This window comes from Lathyrus oleraceus, chromosome 5, assembly GCF_024323335.1.
Source record: "Lathyrus oleraceus cultivar Zhongwan6 chromosome 5, CAAS_Psat_ZW6_1.0, whole genome shotgun sequence".
In the NCBI taxonomy this organism is placed as follows: domain Eukaryota; kingdom Viridiplantae; phylum Streptophyta; class Magnoliopsida; order Fabales; family Fabaceae; genus Lathyrus; species Lathyrus oleraceus.
Genome location: NC_066583.1, coordinates 217,625,456 through 217,652,656, shown reverse-complemented (window position 1 = coordinate 217,652,656; position 27,201 = coordinate 217,625,456). Strand labels below are relative to the sequence as shown.

General features: G+C 36.9%; 1 protein-coding gene across 1 annotated transcript; it reads left to right on the top strand.

Moving 5' to 3' along the window:
• Positions 1 to 1,976: 1,976 nt before the first annotated feature.
• Positions 1,977 to 16,081, top strand: LOC127083041 (regulator of G-protein signaling 1). Its single transcript, XM_051023269.1, has 11 exons — positions 1,977 to 2,212; positions 2,703 to 2,823; positions 2,920 to 2,980; positions 3,090 to 3,174; positions 3,455 to 3,528; positions 4,070 to 4,261; positions 13,653 to 13,741; positions 13,877 to 14,115; positions 14,937 to 15,061; positions 15,367 to 15,488; positions 15,597 to 16,081. The coding sequence occupies exons 1-11, from the start codon at positions 2,133 to 2,135 to the stop codon at positions 15,798 to 15,800; spliced, it is 1,392 nt and encodes a 463-aa protein (XP_050879226.1). The 5' UTR covers positions 1,977 to 2,132; the 3' UTR covers positions 15,801 to 16,081.
• The last annotated feature ends 11,120 nt before the right edge of the window (positions 16,082 to 27,201 follow it).

Below are 27,201 nucleotides of genomic sequence, written 5' to 3'. Positions count from 1 at the left end.
CTCCAATACCCAACAAAAGTTATATGTCTGCTCAGACTCCATATACGCAAATGCAACAGCAAAAGTCAACTCGGTTGATGTCATGCCAACAATTTCAAACAAATTTTGTCTATATTTGTTTGTCTTGTAGGTGTTGTCCATAACTAACACAATAGGAAAAATATTCAACAACTTAACTGAATCGGGATGGACCCAAAATATCTCTCTCATAACTTCCGAGTCATCTCTTTTTCTACTCCAATACACATAGCATATATCCTTAATAAGCTTAAACAAATGTTGTATCTCACTTCTAGGACCTCTTATCTCTTTTCTATCATACTCTTATGCTTGTATATTTGTGTGATCCGAGTGACATTCTCTGGATCTCAGTCTTGCAAGGAAAGTAATATGTGTCTAGGTGGTACATGTCTCTTTGTCAAATCAACGACATGTTGCTTCTCATTCGTGGTCAACCTACCAACAAATGAATGACCTTCTAATCTATCAGGTAAACCATGGTTATGGACTCCATATTTTACATCAATCTTCTAGTCAGACCCATCTTTCGGCGAAGTCGACCTGATTTTAAATGGGTATTCACATTTTTTTGTCGTACTTTGGGTTCCACTATCAGTATCCTTGTATTTCTCACCTTTATCACAACCAAATATTAATTTGTTACTTCTCCATCTTTTGTCTGTTTCAGTATCTGAACGAGTGATAATAACAATTACTTTATTATAGATTCCAACCTCTTTAATCCACCTTATCGCCTCTTCTTGTGTACCAAATCTTTGAGTAGTTGAAAAAGCACCAGAAGTATCTACACATATTTGGGGAAGAATTTCCATACCTGTACGATAAAAAATTATCCAAAAAAAAATTAACAATACAAACCGGAAGAATTCATAGAAGAGTTATGGAACACATAAATAACACACCAGAAATCTTTAGGAAAGAGTTATGGTATATATTAGTGTGTTAACCGGAACACATATGTTAAGTGTGCCGGAACGATATTTTTTTAAAACTAAACTGGAACTTTTCAAGTTAGTGTTCCGGAACACGTTTCACACTAAACCGGATGTCTTCCACAAAGTGTTCCAATTAAGAAAAAATACATACCAGAAGTCTTTTCCAATGTGTTATCATACGAGGTTGAATAATGCAATTTTCAGAAGTCTCAATTGAATGGTTAAAAGTGAAATGGTAAATTGGTTAAAAACAAGCGAGGATAAAATTGATATTTTAAACAAAATGTGGGGTATACGTATAACTGTACGGGTATGAGATGAAATTTTCCTTAATGGCTCGGTCGAATTCATATTTCGCAGAGCCTGTTTACCCCACCCGAAACTGACCACCCTAATTCAGCACAAACCATTGGTTGCCATCCGAATAGTCCGCCCCACTCGAATACCTCGACCCGAATCGCTTCAGACTAAATGGACTGGACTGTTTGGGCCGATTACTTGTTTTTTTTCCGGACCTAGTATACCATATCATAAATTTTATACCGTCAAATATTATGATGAGAATCTAAGACAAAAAAAATTATTTCCTAAAATAGGAAATTTAAAAAATAAAAAATAAGTAAAAACACTTTTAACATATGATGCATAGGTACGGGTACGATACCACCGGTATAGGATACATCATTTTAAAAAAAAACCAAGGTACGGGTGCGTTAATATGAAATAAGAATTTTCTATAAAATGTATGAGTAGATAACTAAATTGTTAGGTTCATAACAAAACACCACTATTAAAAATTAAAAAAAACCAAAAATAATATTAAAAGATATTATAACAAAAAAATTAGAACACATAAATATACTATATTGATATTTGAGAAAATCACAAATTTTATTCAAAACTGAATAAAGAGAAAAAATAAAGTACCACGAGTAGCCGGTACCGATTATTCACCATTTTAGATGTACCTATTCTTTAAAGCTTTTAACCCATAAAACATTTAGAAAAGAAGAACGAGGATTAAAAATATTAAGAAATCCTGACAAAAAGTAATAATAGTAAATCAAAGTGTGAAACATCAGGTGGAAATGGTGTTGACTAGGAAAACAAAGAGAACAACATTGTCAGCAATCAATGCAACCTTAACTCAAATTCTGTACCTCAGATGATTACTGAATGGCGAATCACTGTGCCGTCCAAGGTGGCTGTCCCACTGACTACGCAGCCGTTGTCCTATCCATTCTCTCCTTAATTCTGTAAGTTTCTCTGCCAATTCGCCACCTGTTTGTTCAAATGCCTCCATCAATCTCATTTATCCACAACTTCTAATTTCCTTTACCACTTTGCTTATTCTCTGATGATTTCTGTGATTTCAATTTAGTGTGCTTCGGTTTGGCCTTTAGGGGCGTTTGTTGTATACACACCTGAATTAAGCACTTATTCAATCGGTGCTTATCATCTATGAGTTTATGAGTAAGCTGTTTCTATAGTTGAAAACTCACCAAGTTCTAATACTATTTATAAGCTGAAAAATTAGGTTACTGATATAAGCTATTGAGAGAAGAGAAGCAGCTTATGAATATAACATAACCTATTTTTGTAAGTTCTTCAAAACAGTTACGCCGGTCCAAATAATCTCTTCCAGATGCTTCTTGACCTTATTGTTGAAGCGTAGATTGTTTCAAATATATATAATTTGGACTTTTTATGCATGTGCCATTGGTAATGGTGGCTTCTATCTTTCAGGCTTCTCGTATGGTCAATATTTCCCTTCCTAGTTCACAAGGTTCCGCGTACTAAAGGAAGTGGTTTTTGGATACCTGTAATTCAAGTTGTTGCTAGCTTCAACCTTCTTCTATCAATTATGGTACAAAGAATGTTCTTTATGTAGTATATATCATTGATTTGAAAAAAGTGTTTAAGTCGTTACAATAGTATATGCTATCTATATTTTTTTATGCAGATGTCAAACAGTTTCTTGAAATTTGAAAAGAGGCATTGGAAGTCATGCTATTTATGGGCAGGTTACCTTCTTGCCATCTATTCTGAATAGTTTATACTTCATAGTCGAACAGATGAGATGAATGTTTGTTACTTGTTGTTAGCATAACCGTACTTCATGTTTATTTTCAGTTTGGGGTGAAGGTCCACTAGGATTTGGTTTGCTGTTGAGCTGCCGCATAACACAAGCATTTCAGTTATATTTTATTTTTGTCAAGTAAGTGACAACCTGATGTTGAGTTGCTAGGCTCTATAGCTTCAGTTGCTGCCTTAGGTGGCACTTTGCCAAGTAGTTGTAAATTTTATTATGGGAACTAAGCACTTCCACACCCTTAACATTTCTACCCCGCTCCTTTCTTGCAATGAAAAAAATATAACCACTAATTTATTTTGTATCTTTTTATTTGTACTCACCTCATTGCTTAGTGAGTGCAAAATGAGGCACTGTCCATTTGTCAATTGTGAGTTGAATTTAGATTTCCTTACTGCTATTTCAGGAGGCGATTACCACTTATCAGATCATTCTTTTTAATTCCACTTATTCTATTTCCCTGGATTGTTGGTGCTGCTGGTAAGAATCTGAATCAACTTTAATTTACTTGTTGCTGTTGTTTGTGTCCCCCATACACTTTGCTGCTGGTAGTAAAGGTAGCTACTAGCTATAAATTCATTCTAGTACTTTAATTTTTTTGCCTTAGAGCTGCATTTTCTTATTTGTTTTTATGTAAACTCTTGTTTGTTTTTTTCAAAAATTTGTTGGACAATGTCTTCAGTTAAATGAGTTATTCTTTTCAAAATCTTTCTACAATATGTCCATAATACTCTCGGCGTCTTGTGGAATTTATAAGGGTCAATGCAAACAATTGCCCTAAGTATTGTTTAAGGAGCCCATAAAAGAAAACTGTCTTGGAAATACATGGCAAACACTTGTCGAAGTATTAAATATATCATTTTCTATACAAAAGGTACCTTTTTTTATTCCTTAGACAATACTCTATGGGCACTTGGTAGGATTTCCTTTTAGAAATGGTTGCCAGAATCTTCCCTTTGCCTAGCCTAAGTTGCTATTTTCCTGTATTTATTTCTAATCAAGCTATTAATTCATGCTCTAGTTATCCATATAAAGAAGCCTCTTAACAATCGTTGCCACATGTCGGCTCAGTGGACCATACCAGTTGTTTGCCTTCATTCATTGTATGTTGCCACTTTGGTTGGGGTAACTGCTGCTGTTCATCATATAGAGTTCAGGTTTGATGAACTCAGAGACCTTTGGCGAGGAATACTTGTATCATCCGTATCCATTGGTACACTTTTTCCCAGACTCTAAGATTCTCCAGTATATTTTTATCAATTTTGTAGTAGCTCCTAGCTTCCTACTAACCACTAACTAGTACTCTAACGTGAATACCAGTGTTCTTGAATTCACCATTAAGCCAAAATGAGTAAAATTCATGTTAAAAAACTGAAGCAGAAATCAATGTTAGCTCTTCAATGCAATATTTTCAAATGTTTATATCTATTGCATATTTATTACTCCCCCGTCCCAAAGTGAACGGCATAGTTGACCATTTTATATAGATTCATAAAAGTGTGTAAATGAAAGAAAGAAGAATATTTTTTCTAAAATATCTTTATCATGTATTGGTGTATTCATCTTTATCATAAATGCAAAGTGAAAATTGGAAGTGATCCAACTAGTATTAATTAGAAAGTACAATTGAAAAAAAAACTCATTAATGTTTTATTGAAAATTGAGAGATTAGTCATTTAGGGACAATTGCTTTTACAAATAGGTTAGTTATTCCCTCTATATTTTAAAGTAAATATTGATATTACTAGTGAGGACGGAGGGAATAACCACTATGCTTTGGGAACTGCTTTGCATAGGCAAACCTAACACCTATATCCATTAAAATTGTTTTCAAACTACAACAACAACTAAACTTTATCCCACTAAGTAGAGTCGGCTACATGGATCAACTTTTGCCATAATGTTCTATCAAGGACCATGTTTTTATCCAAACCATTAATCTCGAGATCTTTCTTAATAACTTCTCTGATAATCTTTCTAGATCTTCCCCTTCCTCTAATTGTTTGTCTTCTCTCTATCTGGTCTACCCTCTTTACTACAGAATCAAACTAGTGTCACAAAATATGAGGTTGAATATTGGAGGAGATATAGGGTTAGTCTTTTAAGTAACTGAGGGAGGAAAAGAAAATTCAAATTAATAGAATTAAATTCATATGATAAGAATGATGCATTGAATGTGATAGAGAGTTAACAACCAGGGAATAATAAATGAAATTTCATTGATCACGGTGGAATTTGGAAGAAAGCAGATTACAACTACCAGAGCTTAGGCTCCTCAGGTGAGAAAAACAATTTGTTAGATTCTTCAGTTTTGTAACTCTTATTAAATTATTAGGAGAGCTAGCAGGTAACTATTATAATTATTATATTATTAATTCAGAGTGTTTAGGTTTAGAATAAATAGGGGAAGATATTGGAGAGTTGATCATCGTGAAATTTGATAGGTAAGTGGTCATTTTGGCATTAGAGAGGTGTAGACCCTCAAAGTTGTGTAGTACTACTTTGTAATTCAAAGGAATTTTTCCTATTTTCTTTTATATATCAATTGGTTTCTATGAACTGGTATTAGAGCAATTCAGCGGGTGTGCTGGAAATTTTGGCATGAAAATGGCTGCAGATTTGTTAAAATTTAATGGAAGGGAGGCCTATTGGTGGCTGATCCAGGCATAGCAATATTTTGGGTCAAGAATAATGAGTGAAGAGATGAAGCTTTGGTGGGTTGTTGGATTAGCATTGAGAAGAGATGCTCTTGATTGGTGAATTTTTTGGAAGGAGAGCCATCCAACCAAATACTTGTTGGTGGGATTTTTCAAAGGCCATTCTCTAGAAATTCCAACCAGAGGTTTTCGATTGTCTTATAGATTCAGAAAAGGAAGAACAGGAAAACAGAGGCAACGCCGAATTCAAGAAGAGAAACCTGAATTGGAAACGGAGTCGTCACTGCCTCACACATTCAACCCTCAACAAGAAGAAACAAATCAAGGAAATTTCACTCTCATAACAAAAGTGATAATTGAGGAAAAGGTAGAAATTGCAAAATTAGAAGATGCCGAAAATTCGTCCGTGAATGTCAATGTGGAAAAACAAGAGAAAAGTAAATTTTTGCAAAATTCTCCGTATCAGCAGACACTTTGATAGACATGGCGAGTATTGTGTTCAAATCAAAGGTGAGACTAGCTAAAACAACTACCGAAGAGAGATGGGCTTCACTCAAGTTGGACAGCCTACCTCCACGGCTGCTGAAGCCGCCAGATTTTGACAGGTCCTTGGTGAAAGGTGAATTTTCTCTGGTTTGATCCAACCGCTGTTAAGGCCTACTGCTGCGTGCTATGTTTTGGAGTCAAAGATACCTCTTAAAAGAGTGTTTGATCCATGCATTCATTATCATCTTTCACGCCTTGTTCTGTCACTCTACTTCAAGTTGTGGGATCCTGATGAACACTTATTTTATCCTTCACCTTGAGGACAAGGTGAATCTTTAGAGGCAGGGTATTGTTAGACTCTTCAGTTTTGTAACTGTTATTGAATTATTAAGAGAGCTAGTGGGTAATTATAGGAAAAAGGTTATTTTGGCATTAGGGAAGGGGCAGACCCTCAAAGTTCTGTAGTACTATTTTGTAATTTAAAGAGATTTTCTCTATTTTCTTTAATATATCAGTTGGTTTCTATCACAATCTTTCTCCTGCCTACTAGAAAGGGGGTTCCATCAGAATTCTCATAAAATGCACCAATCCCCATACCCTCTTTTGGAATATTCTAATTAAATAGCGAGTTGTCCCCTCCCATGTTCCCCTCTCCTCTCTCTTCTCCTTTCTCTCATACACCCTCTAAACTATGGCCCTCTTGTCATCGTTTAGGCCCACTAGGACCTCCTCATTAGGATCTGGCCCAGACTACATCCTATTATCACCCCCTCCATCAAAACAACCTGTCATGAAGGCTAAGTTCTGGGAATTGACTTTTCAGCAAAAGTTCTTTCTCCCAAGTAGCATCCGCAGCATCAAGGCCTTAAAAGTTCTTCACCAACCACTCTCTCATGTGTTGTTCCTCCTCAATACAGTCCCTCCGAGACAGGATTTTCTTAGGTCAAACTTCACTTTTATCAACCTCTATACTGACAGGCAGCTCTTCAGTAGTCACATAGTCTTCTATAGCCTTCTTCAACTAAGACACGTGAAAAATAGGGTGGATCCTAGATGCTTCTGGTAACTGCAACTGATAAGTGATCTGATACAGCCCAAAAAACCATGGAGCTAACTTTTGGTGGATTCATTTTACAAACGATTGCTGGCTATGAGGCCTCAGCTTAAGAAACACCCAATCACTCAACGCATGCTGTACATCTTTTCTCTTATCGGCGTATGACTTCATTTGCTCTCCAGCTCTATGGAGATTGTATTTGACTTGGCGTAAAGCTTCATCCCATACACCACTTCAAACGAAGTGAATCCTATAGAAACATGAAAAATGTTGTACAACAATTCAGCCCAAGAAACCCAATGAGACCACGATTTAGGTTGTTTCGACCGGGATCACTCAAAATAGAGTCCAGAACACCATGCGATCTCACTTCTTTTTTCACAAAGACATCAACAACAATATGACCTGTGAGAGGATGCTTGAGGGGAATAAAATGACAATTAGAAAGCCGATATACTACTACTTAGGCAAACCCACAGGGAAATCCATGGAAATTTCACTCCACACTAAGACTGGAACTAGAAGAGGTTGTAACAACCCCATTGGAGTGGTAGCCTCATATTTTTGCCTTTGGCGTGTATGCTTTCGCAAAATCTTGCACCCTTTTCATATTTACATGCCAATAAAGTGTCCCTGCCATTGTTCAGTACATACAATACGAAGATACCTGGAATGTCCCTCACTAGGAGAAGAATGAAAATCCATTAGTAAAGTGTCAATAATCTGAGATGCAGCAGGTATAGCCAATCTGCCTATGTAAAACAGAACCCCTCCTTTCAGCTCATACCCAGGTTTGCTGCAATGATCCCTTTCAATACTGGGTCTTGCCTGACCTCCATATGGTCTCTGCCTTGCTGCTAGATAGAATAAGATGCATTGCTTTCAATTCAAAGTTCTCATGCTGGCAGGATAATGCATCAGCCACCTTATTCTCCACCGCTACTTTATACATGACTTCAAAATCAAAATCCAAAAAATTCATAATCTATTCCTGTTGATTGGAAGTAGTGATCCTTTGATTAATCAAATGACTCAAGCTGGCAGTGACAGAAGGCAAAGAATCAGAATAAGACAAATGAGATAAAAGAGATTTATTACCAGTCATATGATCAGATGCCCCAGAGTCAAGGACCCAAGGACCAAGTGAAGATGTAGAGACAAAAGCTACAGGATTACCCGACTGAGCAACAGCGGCAGATGATGATTGTTGATGGGCTGCTTTGTATTGGAGGAAATCATTGTAATCAGCGGCGGGAATAGTGACATCTTTAGTGATATCCGGTTGAGCAACAGCAGCGATCCGTGGTTGTCGTTGTTGTTCTCTTGCCTTTGTACGACAATCGGCTTCAATGTGACCGTAACGATTGCAATAGTTACAACGAATACTTTGACGTCCACCTCGTCCACCGGTTCGTCCACCACGACCGTGATAGTGGGAAGCAAGAGCAGATGATTCAGTGGGAGAGGAAGTAGGGACCGGTCCAAAAGCATGAGGTGTAGCCAAGCGTAACAATTGTTCACTAATTGCTTCATAGTTAGGAACGTTGGTACCTGATAAAATCTGATTCCGAACGGAATCAAGTTCAGATGGCAGTCCAGCAAGTGCCATGACCATGAAATACTTACTTTGTTGTTCAGCATAAGTTGTTGCATCTTTTGTAAAGGGCATTAAGGTTGTGAAATTTGCCTTTAACGCGTCAAGCTGAGTCAGATAGCCTTGCATATCCATATTCTCCAATTTCAAAGAGCGGAGTTTGGTGATGACACTGTAAAGATTATGGACATCATTTGAGAAGACTTTCTTGGCCTTTTCCCAAACCTCGTAGCAAGTGGTATATGCTTGGTACTGTGCTTGGAGATTAGTTGCTATGGAAAACCATAACACAGTGCATAGAGAAGCATCGGTTTGTTTCCACTTATCGCGTTTGGCGGCGAGAATAGTATCGGCTTTTGTAGTTAAGTGATCCTCATATCCCTGACCGTGAAACCACATCTTGACAGCACCAGCCCATATGTTGTAGTTGGCTGTTCCGGTCAGTTTCTCACACGGAATAAGTGGAATTTTAGTGAACATGATGGAATCGGTATCTCCCATGATATTTGATGGCTTGGAACGAAAAACCGAGAGCAGATCTGGAAAAACGGCGACGGCTGGGGGCAGCGGATGCGCGGCTGATTGTCCGGCGCGTGAGATTCACGTGCGATGAAGGAGAGACGTGTGCGGATGCGTGCGGCGGCGGAAGGCAGTGAATCTGGCCGATCTGTAGGAGACGATTCCGGCGTATAGGAATCTCGCCGAAAAGTCGACAGGAGCGGCGGAGACGGCGGCGGCGCTGTGGGTGGCCGGAAAGAAAAAGAGAAAAAAAAAAAAAAAAATTATTTTTATTTTGTGGAAGACAGTAGGTCAACCAGCTCTAGATACCATATTGTAATTGTATCTCTGTGTGTCTAATATGATCACACATGGTGTATATTTATATGCAAATAGGGAATATACAATAGGAAATAATATCAATTATAGTTATGACTAATTGAATATCAATCAATACTAATTGATTGATAACATATTCTTAACAAATAAGATGCATTGCTTTCAATTCAAAGTTCTCATGCTGGCAGGATAATGCATCAGCCACCTTATTCTCCACCGCTACTTTATACATGACTTCAAAATCAAAATCCAAAAAATTCATAATCTATTCCTGTTGATTGGAAGTAGTGATCCTTTGATTAATCAAATGACTCAAACTCTTCCGATCAGAGTAGACTACAAATTTTCTCCCGAAAAAATAGTGTCTCCATTGTTGAATGACCAAAACTAGGCCCACAAGCTCTTTATCATAAGCATATTTACTCAACTTAGATCCCAAAAAATCCTTGCTAAACTAAGCTATAGGGTGCTTTCACTGCATGAATACAACCCCTACTCCTTTACCTTTATCTGAAATAACGTGGCCTAGGTACTCCACCTGCCTTTATCCAAAAGCACACTTATGGTGATCGACTACAAAACAATGTTGTTGAAGCACACATGCAGAAGCAACGTCAAGTGTTTCAAGTGAGCCTTCCAATATGCACTATAATATTGTTGAGAATGTAGTAAGTGTGAGTAGTGTGGGTAATACTTTCACATTGGTTGAAAATGTGGTGTTGCTCTTGAAGAAGTCCAACAATGATCAATGCTCCCTAGTGAAAAACTCCCCCAACAAATGGTATCATGAGCCTTTGGTTCGAGAAATGGACCGGCTTACTTGTATTGAAAGTCAACGGCGCCACAAGGATGGTGAGTAAAGAAACGTTCCATGCGGTACAAGAGTTTGTGGAAGTAAGAAGAGCTTCCACTTGAGGGGGAGCATTGTGGACTCACACTTGAGGGAGAGTGTTGAGAATGTAGCAAGTGTGAGTAGTGTGGGTAATAGTCCCACATTGGTTGGAAATGTGGAGACTTGAGCATTTATAAGTGAGAGAACCTACCCACATATCACTTTAAGATTTTGGATGAATATGTGGTGTGTCTCTCACAAAGGTCTTGCTCTAGAAGAAGTCCCACAATGTTCAATACTCCCTAGTGAAAAACTCCCCCAACAAATAGTATCATGAGCCGTTGGTTCGTGAAAGGGACCAGCTTACTTGTATTGAAAGTCAACGGCGCCACAAGAGTGGGCACTTAAGGGAAAGTGTTGAGAGGGGGAGCATTGTGCACTCACACTTGAAGGGAAGTGTTGAGGGAAAGTGTTGAGAGGGGGAGTATTGTGGACTCACTTGAGGGGGAGTGTTGAGAATGTAGCAAGTGTGAGTAGTGTGGGTAACAGTATCATCAAATACTCATAGTTTCCCTCACGAGCACGGAAAGTTATCTTATGATATCCTCTTCTTTCATATATGAATCTGATGGTACCCGGACTTGAGTTCCATTTAGAAAAATACCCCACGATGTGGAGCTCATCTAACCATCCATCCATCCATTACTTGTCTTGCAATGTGTCACCTTGTTAAGAGCTCTATAATCTAATCACACCTATCATGAATTATCTTTGGTTTTCACCAATATCAAGGGCTAGAGAAAGCACTAGTGGTACTGTTACGAATCACCCCATGCTGCATTAGGAGTTTGATTTGCTTTTCGAGCTCATCTTTTTGTTAATGAGGATAACGATACTGGCACTCACTCACAAGTCCTGTACCAGATTGCAGGACAATGGCTTGAGCAATATTTCTCACTGGTAGAAGGCCTTCAATCTCCTTGAAAACTGCTGCATATGTGGACAACATTTGTTTCAGCTTATTGTTCTGTGGGGGGGCTCAACCTCTAGTCTCCAACCTCCATGGTTGTAGACCAACAGTACCCTTCCACTTCCGTCACATTCGTGGTCACGGAACTCTAGAAAGTGACAGTCATACCTGTGTTGTGCCGCCCTTTCAGTTGTAGTGTCGGCCCACAATAGTTGAAAACCATTGACATCTCTTTCCAATCCATTGTCACCTTCCCTAAGGTCTTCAACCACACCACCCCCAACACATACGCTTCTAAGTTGATGTCAACCTTTCCGATTTCCAATTTCACTCCTTCAGATTTGCCCAAGGTCAAGATATGATGATCATCACCTAAACAAACCTCCATTGGTTTAATATGAATAATAAAAAAAAACAAGGCTTCCACAAATAGGGGGATAAGATGAAAATATGAGTTGCCCCACTGCAATGAGGGCCGGAATGAAAACCTCGCACTTACCCCTCCAGTTTCTTTGTTAAGACATTGGCACCCCGGACACCAGATAATCAGAAAACGCCCATCACCTTTTCACTCTAGATCCTAACTGTCCCTCTCTGTCATTATTAGCTCTGAGAACCACAATCTCTCCATCCTCGTTAATAGCTTTGTCATCTCCCAATATAATCAATCGGAGTTGTTTCATTGCACATGGGCTGGAAATGAGTCGAGTCGAGTCGAACTCGTCTGAATTTGACTCGACTCGATAAAAATTGATTCAGCTCAAAACTCGGCGCGAGTTCCATACGAAATTTTTTTAAAACTCAAACTCAAGAGGTATGGCAATCCCGACTGGAAACAGATGGTACCCGAATTTGTAGTATGCCCAATATGGACCATGTTGGTAGGGAATCGTGGAATCCCCGTTTCGTTGGGCCTAAAACGGTATGTTAGAATGAGCCCAATCTGGGGCTGACTCTGTTTGAGGTGCAAGCCATACAGTTGACCCTGAGTCAACACAACGAATTTGGACTCCACATCACGTGCTAGTTGCATAGCTTGATACCGGTTGCATGGTTTGATGGCACGAATACGAGTACAAATATCATGACGCAAACCTCCCATAAAATACCCCAGAAATTGCCGTTCCAGAAAACGTCCAGCCCGTGACAAATAAAGTTCTAATTCAGCAATGTATTCCTCCACCAAGCTTGTTTGATCCAGCTCTTTCAGTTCTTTGAAGGGATTATCCAGACACCCTCCCCCAAATCTCATCATTATCTTCACGTCCTTCAAATCCTCCCACCCTCCCACGCCAAAGACTCTGTAGAATCCCTCTCCAAAGACTCTGAAGAATCCCTCCACAAATTAAACCAATTAAGTTTTGTACCTTCCATGCTCAAGTTGGTGAGTTGAATACGAACATTCTCTGAGATACCTTGTAATTCAAAATAGGTCTCTGCATGAGTGATCAAGCAACGGCTTCAGCATCATTGGAAGGAAGTACTTCCACCTTCTCTGTAGAAAGGCGGAATCTGTCGAGTAATGTAGAAGTCGTCATTGAACTGGTCTGAGGTGCATCCTTCTGTGCCAAATACACATTGGGAATCTTGTTATGAATCTTTGTGAACACATTCTCATGGAATGACTCAAAACCAGATTCCAATTCTAAATGCTCCCTACAAAGTTCCACTGCAGTTACTCGATCAACAATTTTGGGGTGCATCAACAAGGACAGGTCGGACCAATTGGTAAAGTAGAGTTAACTATTAGGGAATAAGGAATGGAATATTTATTGACCACGATGGACTTTGATGAAGAAAGAAAATTACAACTACCAGACTTCATTAGGGTTTTCTCCCAGACTTCATCCTATCAGAATGTTATTACAAAAGATAACCCTGATCCTTTAAATATGAAAACTAAGCCTGAAAGATAATCTAAGATACTTTAAATTACTTGAACATACAATCAAGATATTGCAACATATTTTTCATATTTTCTAACATATATTGCAAGATATAGAGTTATGAATTGGATTATGATAAATGATAGAACATTATGGCATCGTTTGATGTAACTAACTCTACTTAGTGGGATAAGACTTGGTTGTTGTTGTATTCTAACATATATCTTCTAGATGTCTCAGCTTGGTGGCCTCAATAATTTAACCTTTGCTAATTTTTTCTGTTAGTTGCATGGATTACTGCTTACATACTTAATGAAATTCATGACAATATCTCATGGCTTCAAGTTGCCTCCAGATTTCTTCTTTTAGTTTTGGTATGCTTTCCTACTGCTTCTTGTTGCATTACAATGAAATAACACATTGTTAATTAATTGGAAATATGAATTCAATGTCATTAATCATGTTGTGAATCTCTTATTTACTTCATCTTATGTTGTCTTTATTTAAAGGCTAGCATACTTGTTCTGGCGTTCTTTTCAATATCAAGTTCACAACCACTGCTCTCGCAAATCAGCTTGAGGAGAAGAGAATCCAGAGAATTTCGCACAATGGGCCAGGCTTTGGGCATACCTGATAGTGGGGTATTAGCACAAAGTGAACCAATTTCAAGGATAGATCCTAATGAACCGTTGGATAAGCTTCTCATGAACAAGAAATTCAGGCAGTCTTTTATGGCATTTTCCGACAGGTAAAATGTCCTTCTGTTGACTCCAGTATGTAGGCAGACATTTGTTGCGGAATTATGGTTTCTCTTATTTAAGAAAAATGATTTAAGTGAAATAGGTGACCATAATAGGTGCTACTTGAGACTAAAGAATCCTGGTTGAGATGAATGAATCTTAATAAATCTTGTTCTAGAGTCTAGAAAGTTTTGGACCCATGGTTTTAAATTGCGGCCGCGGATGCACTTGCGGATATTGCGATTGCGGGTGCTATGGAGCAAATTGCAGCGAGAATATTTATCGAGAGATATTTTAAATACACAATTTAGAAGTGTTTAAAGTTAAGACTTTTCATTACATTTAGATAAGATCGAGACCTGTGATTCAAAAAATTTCATTTTTGAAGAGAATAACCGAACAAACATGGACGAAATTTTCTGATGCAGTTCTTAATACAGTCGTGTTGTACATAGTTTATTTTACTATGGTTATTTTTAGTATTATTAGTTGTAATTCATGTTTGGATCTTTAGCAATGCCCATTAGGTTAGAATACTCTATATAGAGAGATTAGTGCTTGTATATTCAACATCTAAATATATAATATTCAGATTCTGACAGGTCGCATACGTGATTTTAATTCACTCCGCAATTGCGGCTCGAAGCCATTGCGGAGGCGAACGCATCAGCAATATTGCGGCCGCAATTGCAGTTGCGGACTGCAATTTAAAACAATGTTTGAACCTATACATCAAAATAGAAGAAAACAGCAAAGAAATGAAAAGTAAAAAACCTTGTTTCTGTTTATGCAACAAAATAACATATTAATGTTTTAATATATTTTACAGTTGCTTGGCTGGGGAGAGCGTGCACTTCTTTGATGAAGTGCATGAGCTAAGTAAGATATCGGAAAATGACTGCGTGAGAAGAATCTATATGGCACGGCATATTATTGAGAAGTACATAGTCGCAGGTTGGTACTTTTTGTTAGAGATAGCTTTGTTTCTTCATCATGTCTTGTTTTCTCGTCCATGACATCCTGCTTTTGTCTTTGCCAAAATTGTTATACTGGATTTCTCTCACTCGGTCACTCCTTAAAAACACAGTTATTTCATTTAGACACCGTTGAATGTCTCACAGGTAGGGTTTTCAGTGAATGAGTTCAATACCAAGAGACTTCTAACTTTATAGAAAAAAAATTAGAAGCAAGTGCTTGCAAGCTTTCCTTCCAAATGTAGGGTGCCTGTGTTTAATATTTGCTAAAATGTAATTTTACAGGCGCAGCTATGGAGATAAACATCTCTCACAGAAGCAAACAGGAAATTTTGTCAACTTCGAACCTCGCACGTGCTGATCTCTTTCATAATGCACTTAACGAAATCGTGCAGCTGATGAAAACGGTGAGTTCCTTACATTCAAAACAATTTGATAGGACTCCTTTGATTAAAATTATCCTTGTTGCGGCTATAGTTTTCATCTAAATTTTTTATATTGCATACACTTCCCAGAACTTGGCAAAAGATTACTGGTCATCGATGTTCTTCCTGAAGTTCCAGGAGGAATGCGACATGAGATGTAACGGCTATGAGCTTGAGCAAATGACAGGCTGGAACTACTCTCCCAGGTTGAGTTCTGTGCACGGTACAGATGATCCTTTTCACCAGGATCATCTTCTTAAGAACTCGGAATGTGGCAATGATACTGACTCATGACTTGGAACTGCTTATCAACTCGCCAAACCAGATTTACCTTTTTAGAAAATTACTAATATACTTTTTTCCTACTCTATATTTGACAAAAAGGAAATTGTATAGTTAGGCTAGGATCATGTACATCTTGGCCTTGTTGCTAACACTGATTATCCAATACTGATTTATGAACCCTGATCTTTCCAAGTTACTTTAACCACATCTTAGGTTTAGAGTTTTAAGCATACACGAGACCTTGTTGTACTTGTATTGTTGAATGCGGCTACCTTACAGCTTCATCGGAATGACCTTTAATTTTGATACGACAATCAAGCATTATCCCACTAAGAGGGGTCGGCTACATGACTTTAATTTGGATAATTACATTAATTTGTATGCAGACAGTGAAACTTTTTTACACATGCATTCAATCACCTCATGGTATAGATATTTGTAGTTCAATCACCTCACCGTATACTTTGTGTACGTAAAATGTTTATTACAATGTTACAGATTGTTATTCTTTTGCTAATTTTGTTAGGATCAGCTTGCATTTGTTGTTAAGATCATGCATCCATTTCTACGTCTTTGAAGCAAAGTGATACTTATTGATGATGTCTCATTCTCTAGTTCTGAAGCTTTCGCTGTCTTCCCTCGTCTTCCTATGTTTCCTCCTACATAGAGTGAAGATGCATTTCAGTTCTACCAAAAACAATTGAGATCTAGTTTGGTGTTCACAATAAAAAGTTCTCACAAAAAATATGCCAAAACCATTCAGTCCAAAACTGAACTCTCATATAATTTTCTTCTTCTTTCTAATATATAATAATATTTTTATCCACGCGGTCATTCCATCGTATTGTTTAAAACTTCAAATGAATAAGTTATTCTCAAGATCGTTTCATTTAAGGGGTGCATTAAGAGGGTACCTAACTCATATAGAAGGAGAGTATATATGAAAGTCAAATTACTTGGTTCTAATGGTGATTGACGTTGAGTTTGATAGGGAAGATCACGGTTCGATCACCTGCAAGTGCGATTGGAAAGAGGTTAGAACCACTTGATATCAGACATGGCACCCGAACCGGATTAGTCGGTCCAATAGACTGAATAATGGTGGTGATAAAAAAAACATTTTGTTTATTTAAATTTTACTTAGTACTTCTTTCGGTTTTCTTTATTATAAAATTATTTCCTACTTTTACATATATTAAGAAATAGGTGGCCTTTAGGAAGAAACATTTGGTTTATGGTGGACCACGAATAAGAGTCATTGGATTAAATTGGAGGATTGTTCTTTCCACTCTCATGTGTTTTTTCTCACCATTGTGAAAAATCTCAAATACCTTTAGCATTCGGAGATGCAAGAAATGCATCTTCGGACGCATCTTTTTCACACATATCTCAACGAAATTATTGAGAAACTCTAATTTTGTTTAAATTTGGTTCGGAGATGCATCTCTGTATTCACAAAAGGTTGATTCGGAGATGCATCTCTGTAATCCCCCTTAGTTCACTAGTCTGTGAGTTTTTCGAAGATACATCTCTGAAATATGCTTTGTTAGTTCAAAGTAGAAACATGCCGAAATAATGATACAATGGAAAACCAACATAAATTAACATCAAAATAAACATTACGGGAATTTAACATTACATGTCATTAAAAATGGGTGGTTCAGGACGTTGCAACATCCTTATAATATTTTTGGTTGATCTTTGAATCATCGCATCCACTTCAATCAAACCCTTTGTTAAGTAACCGTAAAAGGTACTCCACATAACCTTCAAATCATCATCCATCTTCAGTTCAATCATGGTAAATCGTATCTTCACTTCGTTGTCAATCGATGATGAACTGCACTCGAGCTTGACAACTCTCAGATCTTTTTGATATCTTAGAAGAATATTGAGTTTGGATTTCAGACCAACGAGAAGTATGTCATCGGAGATCCTAAACTGAAGAGGGGGATTTTCTCCATTGAAATACAAAAATGTAAGATGAGGATAGATAATCCTTCTGGTTTTTGTTAAGAAAATGGATTAAGAGACCATATTTATAAAAATTATAGATCATTAAGGACCTTACAAACCATATAATATAATCAGGATAAAATCCAGAGATGCATATCCATCCGGATCCGTCCTTTCTTTCAAAAAATTAGGGTCTCTCTGGAGATGCATCTCTAGACGATCCCCTGTGTTTTTTAAATAATTAGCAGGTGTGTCAGGGGATGTATCTCTGGAACCACCCTGTCATACCCTAAATTTTATCTTGAGTTTCTCACTCGCATTGGCATAAAATAATTGTTTCATCATATCATGCATTCTTTCAATAAAAAGCATTCATTAGATATTTAGATGAAAAGTCATGAGTTATAGCATATTATCTGATCTTTATGACATTCATTCAGTCATCTATTGATTGAAAAGCCAAAAGACTTGTCTTCTCAATTTCAACGCATCGTCGACTCTGTTGCATCTGAATCTTTATGGGGTTTTAATTATAACTGAGAATTAGAAGCAAAGTGGTCCAAGAGTGCTTCATTTGCATCTTGTTATCTATTAACAATTATTCGATCAATAAATCAATGCATTCATGAGTCGTCTGTATTTTTTTACTGATCACAACATGCATTTGTTTCGTATAACGCTTAAAATACCAACTAGGATAAATTTTCGAATCTACGGACAGTCCGGTTGAATCAATTTTCAAAAGTACGCAGGGTTAACAGGCGAAAAATTTCAAAACAGAGCTTGTAGACTTCAGTATTCTTAATCTACGGTTCACGTAGTTTAACCTAACATGTTCGTTTTATTTTTTCGAATACTTTTTTGGTTGCATTTTGATCAGTCTGAGCCTTTTAAGCGGTCATTTTTTTATTTCAAACTTCGATCAAGATTTGTATACTTTATGGAGGTTTATTCTATGCTGATTATTTTGGTACATTCAGTTTAATTTTCCAAATATTTTTCGATCGATTTTTATCCATTTAAATTTTTTTTAGTGTTTTCTGCAAAACATGTAGAATTAATAAATAGAATTAACCATGATCTTATTTTAAATTTATTATTATTATTTTAAAGTGTTGTTATTTTATTTGATTTAGTAAGTTTTGTTTCTTTTTTATAACAAAATAAAAATTTAGTTTTGATTTTATTTTTAGAAATATTAAGCCCCTAAGCTACTTATATATATATATATATTCTATTAAGTGGTTGATGAAGAGATTTTTTGGACCAACCCATACTTCACATAGAATTTTTTTTTTTAAATAATCAACATTTTCAACTAAAATATAAAAATAATCAAAATTTCAAAAAAATACCAAAATAACAATCTTTTCTAACTGATGCGCCAGTTGAACTGACGCATCCAACTAAGGCATATAGGAGGTGCCCATAGTGCAGGCGCATGCATGCAAAACCAATGCATGTAGGCGCCACATGCATTTGCACATGCATGCCTTGGCGCCACATGCATTGGCACATGCATACACTACATAGTGTATGCGGCAATGCATGTGGCGCATGCACCTTCCATTTTTTTTAATTTTAAATGTTAAATTTATAATTAATTAAAAAAAATACTGAAAATAAAAATTATATTTATATTATAATGAAAAATTACATAGAATTGACAATAAATTCAATGACCCGCCCAATTGAAACGCCCCATATTCCACATCCAGGTGCGTTAGTCTGTCTTCGAGGTCTCCAACGATTTTTCTGTGTTTGAGGTCTTTGAGTGCTGACATGATCCAATGGTGGCTGGTGTGAAGGTCCGGTGGAAGGTCCAGCAGTATTTGATAGATGTATCATCATTTGTCCCTAATAGCTATGGGGTTGTCGCCAACTGCGCTTCCGCAATTTGAGCTTGGTGCCTATGTTGTCGTAGTTGGTTCGTTGTAGTTTGGTGAATTGTGGATGGTATGGTTGCCCGAATTGGGATATTGAATCGATTTGGAAACGAATCAATGGTTATGTTGTGGCAATGTGATGTTTGGATGGTCATTGATGGGGGACTACGATGGCATGACGTTGAATCGTATGAATCATCTGGGTTATAGACTGTTGTGGTGGTTGCGTATGGTTGTTGGTGGTTAGAGTTTCATTCTTGGTTTTGAGTTTGAGTGTGTGGCATGAATGGGTTGCAAGGTTGGGTATTTGGTTATTTGGTGTATATGGTAGGTGTAACGGTAAATTCATGACCATCAAGCTATGGATAAACTTAACGTCAATAAAACCAAAGTCGCCGCCGCACTTTTGTTGTTTCCAAAGGAAAAGGGAAAAGTACGAACATAACCCAAAGATAAGAAGTTTTCAAATCAAAACTAATAAAACGTCAAAGATTACATGTAAGGGGGTTGGTTACACGGAGGGAAGGTGTTAGCATCCAAAATGTCCTAGGTACTCCTAGGAAGCCCTTTTTCATGTGTGCATATGTGTTTGGTATAAAAGATGTTTGAGAAAAATAGAGTGTGGGGATGAGAAAAGAATTCATTGATTATATTTTTGTATTTGACAAGATCTTCGGACTTATGCCTACGTACCAACATAAAAATGAGGGATCAAAACCTTGTAGTTCGTGGTAAAAATTTCAAAGTTGGTGAATTGTTTTTAACAAAAGGTTTAATAAGAAAAAGGAACAAAAGGTCCAATAATTTGAATGAAGTTGTTAATTCTTTTAGTCTTTTGAAATTTTAAGTCAATATGATTAAGTTTATTTACAAATTTGTTTTAAGAAAGAAGTTTGAAAATTCAATGGCATAAGACCAAAGTTTCTAATCATTAAAACAAAGTTTAAGTTTTAAATTACAAGCAAATAAGGTTTTGGAAGAGAGAGAGAGAGAGAGAGAGAGAGAGAGAGAGAGAGAGAGAGAGAGAGAGAGAGAGAGAGAGAGAGAGAGAGAGATTTTTAAATTTAAGAAGTGGGAGGAGATGAAGAGGCTATCCTAAGCATAAATTTAAAAGTTAAGAGTTGAAAAGATCTGACCAATGGGATGCAATCCAACAGACAATAATGTCATATAGAAACCCATTTTCCTTTGGACTTTGATCAAGCAATAATCAATAAGCAATGAGCAATATCCAGACGTCATGAAGATTAAGGTATCAAATAAAGATAGCCACATCCAAGCAAGCAATCCCAAAAGCTAACAGTCTTCTTTGTCTTCTCATGTATCGGAGGAAATATTCCTTGATCAACTTGGAGCAAAGCATCAGGCACAAGACCAAAATAACAATTAAGCACAAAGACAAAGTAGTAGATGAATTCAAATAAGATCCAAGGCTTTCATCAGATGAAGGCTTAGTTCACAATAGCTTGGTCTCAAAATGTTGGCATTGGCCAAGTCCTTTTGCACAGGGAATGTTGCCTAATTCTAAGTCCAAGAGTTCAGATCAAGAGCAACAGTCCACCAGATGTTTTTTTAGGGCTTTTATTGTTATTAGGTGTTTTAAGGTCCTAAGACCACAAACAAAGTCAAAACACATAAACAAATAAATACAATCACAAGATATGGCTCAAATGAGCAAAGTGAAAATGACATAAACATAAACAAGTTAAATGAAATGTAAATGGCAATGAATGATAAACAACTGAAAAATTTTAATTGCATAAAGTAAATGAATTGAAAGTAAAGCAATATTAACAAGAATTAGTCAAATATTAGTCAAAAGTTAGTCAAATGTTAGTGGTGATTTTTTATTGATTAAGTCATTCTTTGGAGAATACTCAACCATTCATTCACAAGTATGAATCCTTAAACCAAGACATCTTCCATGAGAAGGGATCCAACTTGGATAATTTAACAAGTATGCCACTAGCTCTCATGAAAGGAAAAAAGGTCAAGTCTCCACACAATGCCATGAAGAATGGGAGACTTACAATCTCACTTACTAGAATGTTATGCCTTTAGGGTCAAATTTAGCTCTATGTTAAGCAATCGTAATTGGACTTATGTAGAAGTCACAACTATGTGAGGTCGGGCAATAAAAATTTAGATGTTAATGCATGTTAGAGATTTGGTATGACGAACGAAACTCCTAAAACATACCACACTAAAAGAAAAGATCAAGAGGGAATGACCTATCTCAGTCATACTTGTATTGGTTCATCTGACACAAGGTCATTGATGAGCCATTCAACCTTAAGACATTAGAGATTTCAATGATCAAATGAGGAAATGGGGAAGAATAGGGATGAAGGTGAAGAGGGAGGGGAAGATAGAAACACAAATTGGTCATGAGAGGAGTTTCATCAAATCAAAACCATCCATTCATTTTGGGAAATGAAATGTACATTTCATCAATCCCCTAAATCCAATGGTTTTGATCCAACAAAAGTCAAACCAACTTTGACCAAGGTCCAAACAGAAAGTCAAACATCACAAGACCATAAAAATGGCTCAACATAATTTCTTAAACAATTAATCAATTAAAAATCCAATTAAAAGTGAATTAAAATATATTTTAATTTGGTCAAAACCTAAAATCCCTTCAAAACACCAAATAAATGGTCAAGAGGTTTATCCTAGGTCAACCAAGGTCAAAGGACCTTAGACAAAAAATTTCACTATTTTTGAAAAATCATAAGTATTTTTAAACAATTAAAAATATGCACAAAAATATTTAATTCGTGAAAAATATCAAAATTAATCAAAAAAATAATTTTAATTCAGAATATGGAAGAGAAAAATATTTAAATATTTTTGGTGAAAGTCCCATATATTTTGGATTAAAAATGAAATTAATATGAATTAAACAAAATAAAAGGATTAAATAAAAATTTAGAAAATAAAAAGAAATTAGAAAAAACAAGGGCCATCAGATCTCCCTCATTATTTGAGGTGGCAGATCTGATGGCCACGCGCGCTATAACGATGCACCTCAGTCAAAGCATCAAATGTGTGGTAATTCAAAGGAGTGATTGAGATTAAAATGTTTGAACATGATTTGATGGCCAAGAGGCGTCCCAACACACCACCGAAGCTAGGGCTCCGATCTACTTCTCCGGTGAACCTCACCGGACTGGTCCAACTTCATCTTAATGAAAATGAAAAACAAGGACACTATTTCAAAGAGAAAATGCTCAGGAGCTCGAATCTGACCTCAATTTTCTCCAATTCCAAGTATATCAAAAGATACGGGGATTTGAATTTTGAGGATCATGAACCGAGTTATTTCGATTTAACCTCAAAGCGACTCAACCTTGTTGCCTATATTGGTAGGACTTCAGCTAACCAAAAACCAAAGAGAATGGTGAAGAATTGAGAGAGAATCAAAGAGATGAAGTTTCTGAAAAATCACCTTCGAGGGAGCTTGAATCTTGCTTGATCTTGCTTCCAATTGGCCTTGGCTTGACTTCAGATGCTTGCAGGAAGTGAAATGGATCAATGAAAGGCTTGGATTCTTGGAGTTTCAACTTCAAAACTGAAGTGAAATTGAAACTCGATTTTCAATTTAAAACCTTCAAGTTTATCGTCTAATGGTGAGAGTTAGGATTGTAGGTTCAAGGCTTGGGCAAGGTGTCCCCAATTATGAGCATGAGGGGTCTTATTTATAGGCTATGCATTTGCTTTCCACACACTTCATTCAAAATTCCAAAAATAGAAATCTCACTTGCATGGATGCATGGGGGTGTAATAGGCCCATCCAATGATGCCAAATGATCCATAATTTCGTGTTATCCAACCTGAAATGATGTCACATAGCCATGCATAAAGGAAATGAATGTTGACCATAAATCTTACCAAATGGAACCTTGTGAAGAACTCATATACAAGTCTCTCAATCCTTGGCGAAATGAGGTGGTCGTGGACTTTTAGGAAAGGTAAGATTAAGGGGAACAACTTTCATGTTGAACCCTTTTCCATTTGAAGCTTGGATCATGATGAATTTTGAGGTGGAAGTTTGGAAAATCAAACATAAATGAAAATTTTCTAAGTACCAAGCCAAATGTTCACTTCTTCCACCTTGAATAACTTTTACTATGGGATTCAAATGGAAAAAGCTCCTTCATAAAATTTGTATCTCTTTCAAACATATTCAATTTGGTCACAAATATGACCTCATTTGGATTTTTCATGAAGGAGTTATGCATTTTAGAAGTTGAGGAAAATCTCTTGTTCGATGGTAATGGCCCAAAGTGACCTATAATGTTTCCTCGTGGCACATGCATTTGTAAGTTCAATTTGAATTTATTTAAAGAATAAAAGTTTGAGAGGACATCTTTAATTTTATCATTAAACTTGGATGTCCTTCATCTCATACAAATTGAGCAAGTTATGATCCTTGGGATTTGATTTCCTAACTAGGGCACAGACAAAATGACCTATAATCTTTCATCATATGAAATGACTTTCCAAGAAGAACTAGCTCTTGACCTGAACATGAAAGTTGTTTTTAATGTCATAAGGAGTAACTTTTCTCTTGGAATCATTTTCATATGACAAAAATTGTAGGAGATATGGTCTAGTGAACCCCAGTTGTGACCAGTTGACCTTCTCTGGTCAACCACCATGAACCAACTTGTAAACTTGAAATTCTATTGATCTTTTTGACTCATGGAGGATCAAATATGCATAAAATGATGTAATATAAAGTATACATTGAAATATTTGATCAGATGATGAAGAAACTTGTTGAGGAAGTCACACAAGATACCTAGATGAATTTGGGCTTCCAAGGCAAACAAGCTTCAAACTCTTAATGAATTCTTGATAAAAATGATAAATGGAGATCACAAGGATCCATATATGATGTCTAGAGTCAATATGAACCATATATTGATTATATCCTTGCACTGAGGGTCTCAAACCCTAATTGTGAGCTTGATGAGGCATTGGTGGATGCACACACTACCTACAAAAGAAACAAAGTTATACATAGACATATTTTTGGTATTTTGGTTAGTAAATAATGAAAAAAAAGTATGATACAATCAAAAGTGTCTGGTGATCTTTCCCAATGCAAACCCAATGAATGAGGGGGTAAGGAGGATGCCAAGGTGTGATCCCAAAGCCAATGCATATGATGAGATAGCATGAGGGATCTTAGGGTCAAATTTGGGGTCTTACAGCTGCCCCTATTTAAGGACATTCTAACTGAGGATGTGAAGGTTAAAATTTTCGTATCAACTTAGTAGAATGGACTTAAATAACAACATATAGAAACAAATTTTGGTCCCAAAAAGACCTCATGATGCATATGATATGAATGTTAAAATTACCTTTGTGGGAAATATATTACCACAAAGAAAAAGAATCCGAAGAGACTGAAAGTCCACAGGAGTATACTGCATTCTGTAAGGAACACTCACTGGGGAGACAGAGACTCTAGGGGGATAAGAAGTTATGTGTAGGCCAGGCCACGTCTTAAAAACTGCTGGAGACACGAGGGGGAATTTCCATGAAAATAAATCAATGGAAGAACCCGGTCGGGGATAAGGGGAAATCTGCATAGGAAACAGGTAAATCAGAACAAAGCTGAAATACTCGGACCAAATAGGAAAAGGCGATCCCACTGAGGGAATACACACTCAAACTCAACTAGGGAAGAATGATCTTCAGCACAGGAGTACTAGAGATTATCTATTACCAGTTACTGTGTAGGAAGATAATATACTCTGACAGAGGGACATCCGTTACCGGTTAGGGTAAGCATATCAAGGATGACTCGCTGAGGAGAAAGAGGTGTATTCGTTACCTGTTACTGGGTAAGAATAACCTACTGGGGAGAGAACTCAGATAGGGTTTATAACTTCCGGTTACTGGGCAGAAGACGAAAGAGAGAGTGTCCGTCACTGGTTAAAGTGAACATATCAAGGATAAACTCAAAGGAAGAATATCTATCATCAGTTAAAATGAACATATCAAGGATAGACTGCCAGGGAGAAAATAGGAATTATATCTATTAGTTACTGGATAGAATACCAAAGAGAGAATGTTTATCACCGGTTAGGATGAACATATCAAGGTAAACTCAGCAGGGGAAAGTAGGAATTACAACTACCGGTTATTGGGTAGAATACCGAAGAGAAGAGAAAATTTGTTATCGGTTAAACTGAACATAGCAAGGATTAACTCTCTGGGAATAAAAGTAGGGATTACAACTACCTTTTTACTGGGTAGAAAACCAAAAAGGAAGAATATCTTCCACCGGTTAGGATGAACATATCAAGGATAAACTACCTGGGGGAACGTGAAAATGAATCTGCTGGGGAAAACAAATGAAGTAGATTACATTTACCGGGTATTAGGAAAAAGTAAAGTACTCAAAAATTGAGAAGAATATTATCAGTTACTGGGTAATTAACTCTCAGGGGACCAAAATATATATCTAGGTAAAAACTAGAAAGAAACGATCAAACAAAGACTCAACCCAAAGAGGATCTAACTCAAGGGGAGTGGTTCCATCCAAATAATTAACTGGGAGGAAACTGAAATAATAATCATCCACGAGGAAATAACTCAATAGGGAATGAGAAAGGTTAAACTCTTTCTGCTTAAGGGGTTGACACTCTACAATTGAAAGAAGACAGACACGCCAAATCTGCATGGGTAAATAATATTACCGAAGCAGGGGATCAGAATAAAGGAATCAAATGCAATAAAATGCATAATGAAATATCTGATGTTGTGTTTTATGCATGAATATGTATGTATATGGTTATGATTACGCTGACAAAATAACACAAATGATACAAATGACGAAGATTTGAATCACTGCGGCAACACTCGACTAATCTCAACAAGATGGAAACACCAACTATAGAAAGTGTTGGGTATGAAAATAAATCATCTGGCTCTGAGAAAATCAACCTTAGCTGGGAAAGTCACGGAGAACATGCTTCCAACATAATATGGCAAACTCCGTGGGGAAAAGAGAGCATTGCTGAAAGAATCTCAACTGAACATGCCGAGGATAGAGACAGGATCTACTGAGGATCCAAATTGTCAACTATGCGGGGAATCTTAGGTCAACACCATATTAAATGGGAGACAACCTTGCAGGGGACAAAACCAATTATTGCTCAGAATCCAAAACTGTCGGGAAAGAAGGAACTTCATATCAGAAGATGAACTCTGTCGGGGAACACAAGAGATAACATTTCGCACAAGGATTTGAGCAAATTACTGAGGATGTTATGACCAAGATCAACACATTCCTCAATAACCAACGAATTCTTCTTGGAAATTGTGAAATAAACCAATTCCAAGGCAAAGATAACTGGATCTGATTCACACAAAGGAGAAACTACCGAAGTTATGCCACACAATCAAAAATGAAAAATGGGAACCAAATAAAGGTCTAGGATCTCTAGGGTCTAATCACAAGACTGGGGGATACCAAGCATGAACACCTTAGCTGGGGAATATGAATTTGCAAAAGGGGGCCGATCTTCAGCTCGACTCTACTGGGATGA

Bases quoted from the DNA above. Each gene is read 5' to 3' on its own strand.
- LOC127083041 (XM_051023269.1), top strand. From the start codon at position 2,133: ATGGCGAATCACTGTGCCGTCCAAGGTGGCTGTCCCACTGACTACGCA. The intron at 3,175-3,454 runs GTAAGTGACAAC...CTGCTATTTCAG, and splicing joins TTATATTTTATTTTTGTCAA to GAGGCGATTACCACTTATCA. The intron at 4,262-13,652 runs GTACACTTTTTC...TTTTTCTGTTAG, and splicing joins TGTATCATCCGTATCCATTG to TTGCATGGATTACTGCTTAC.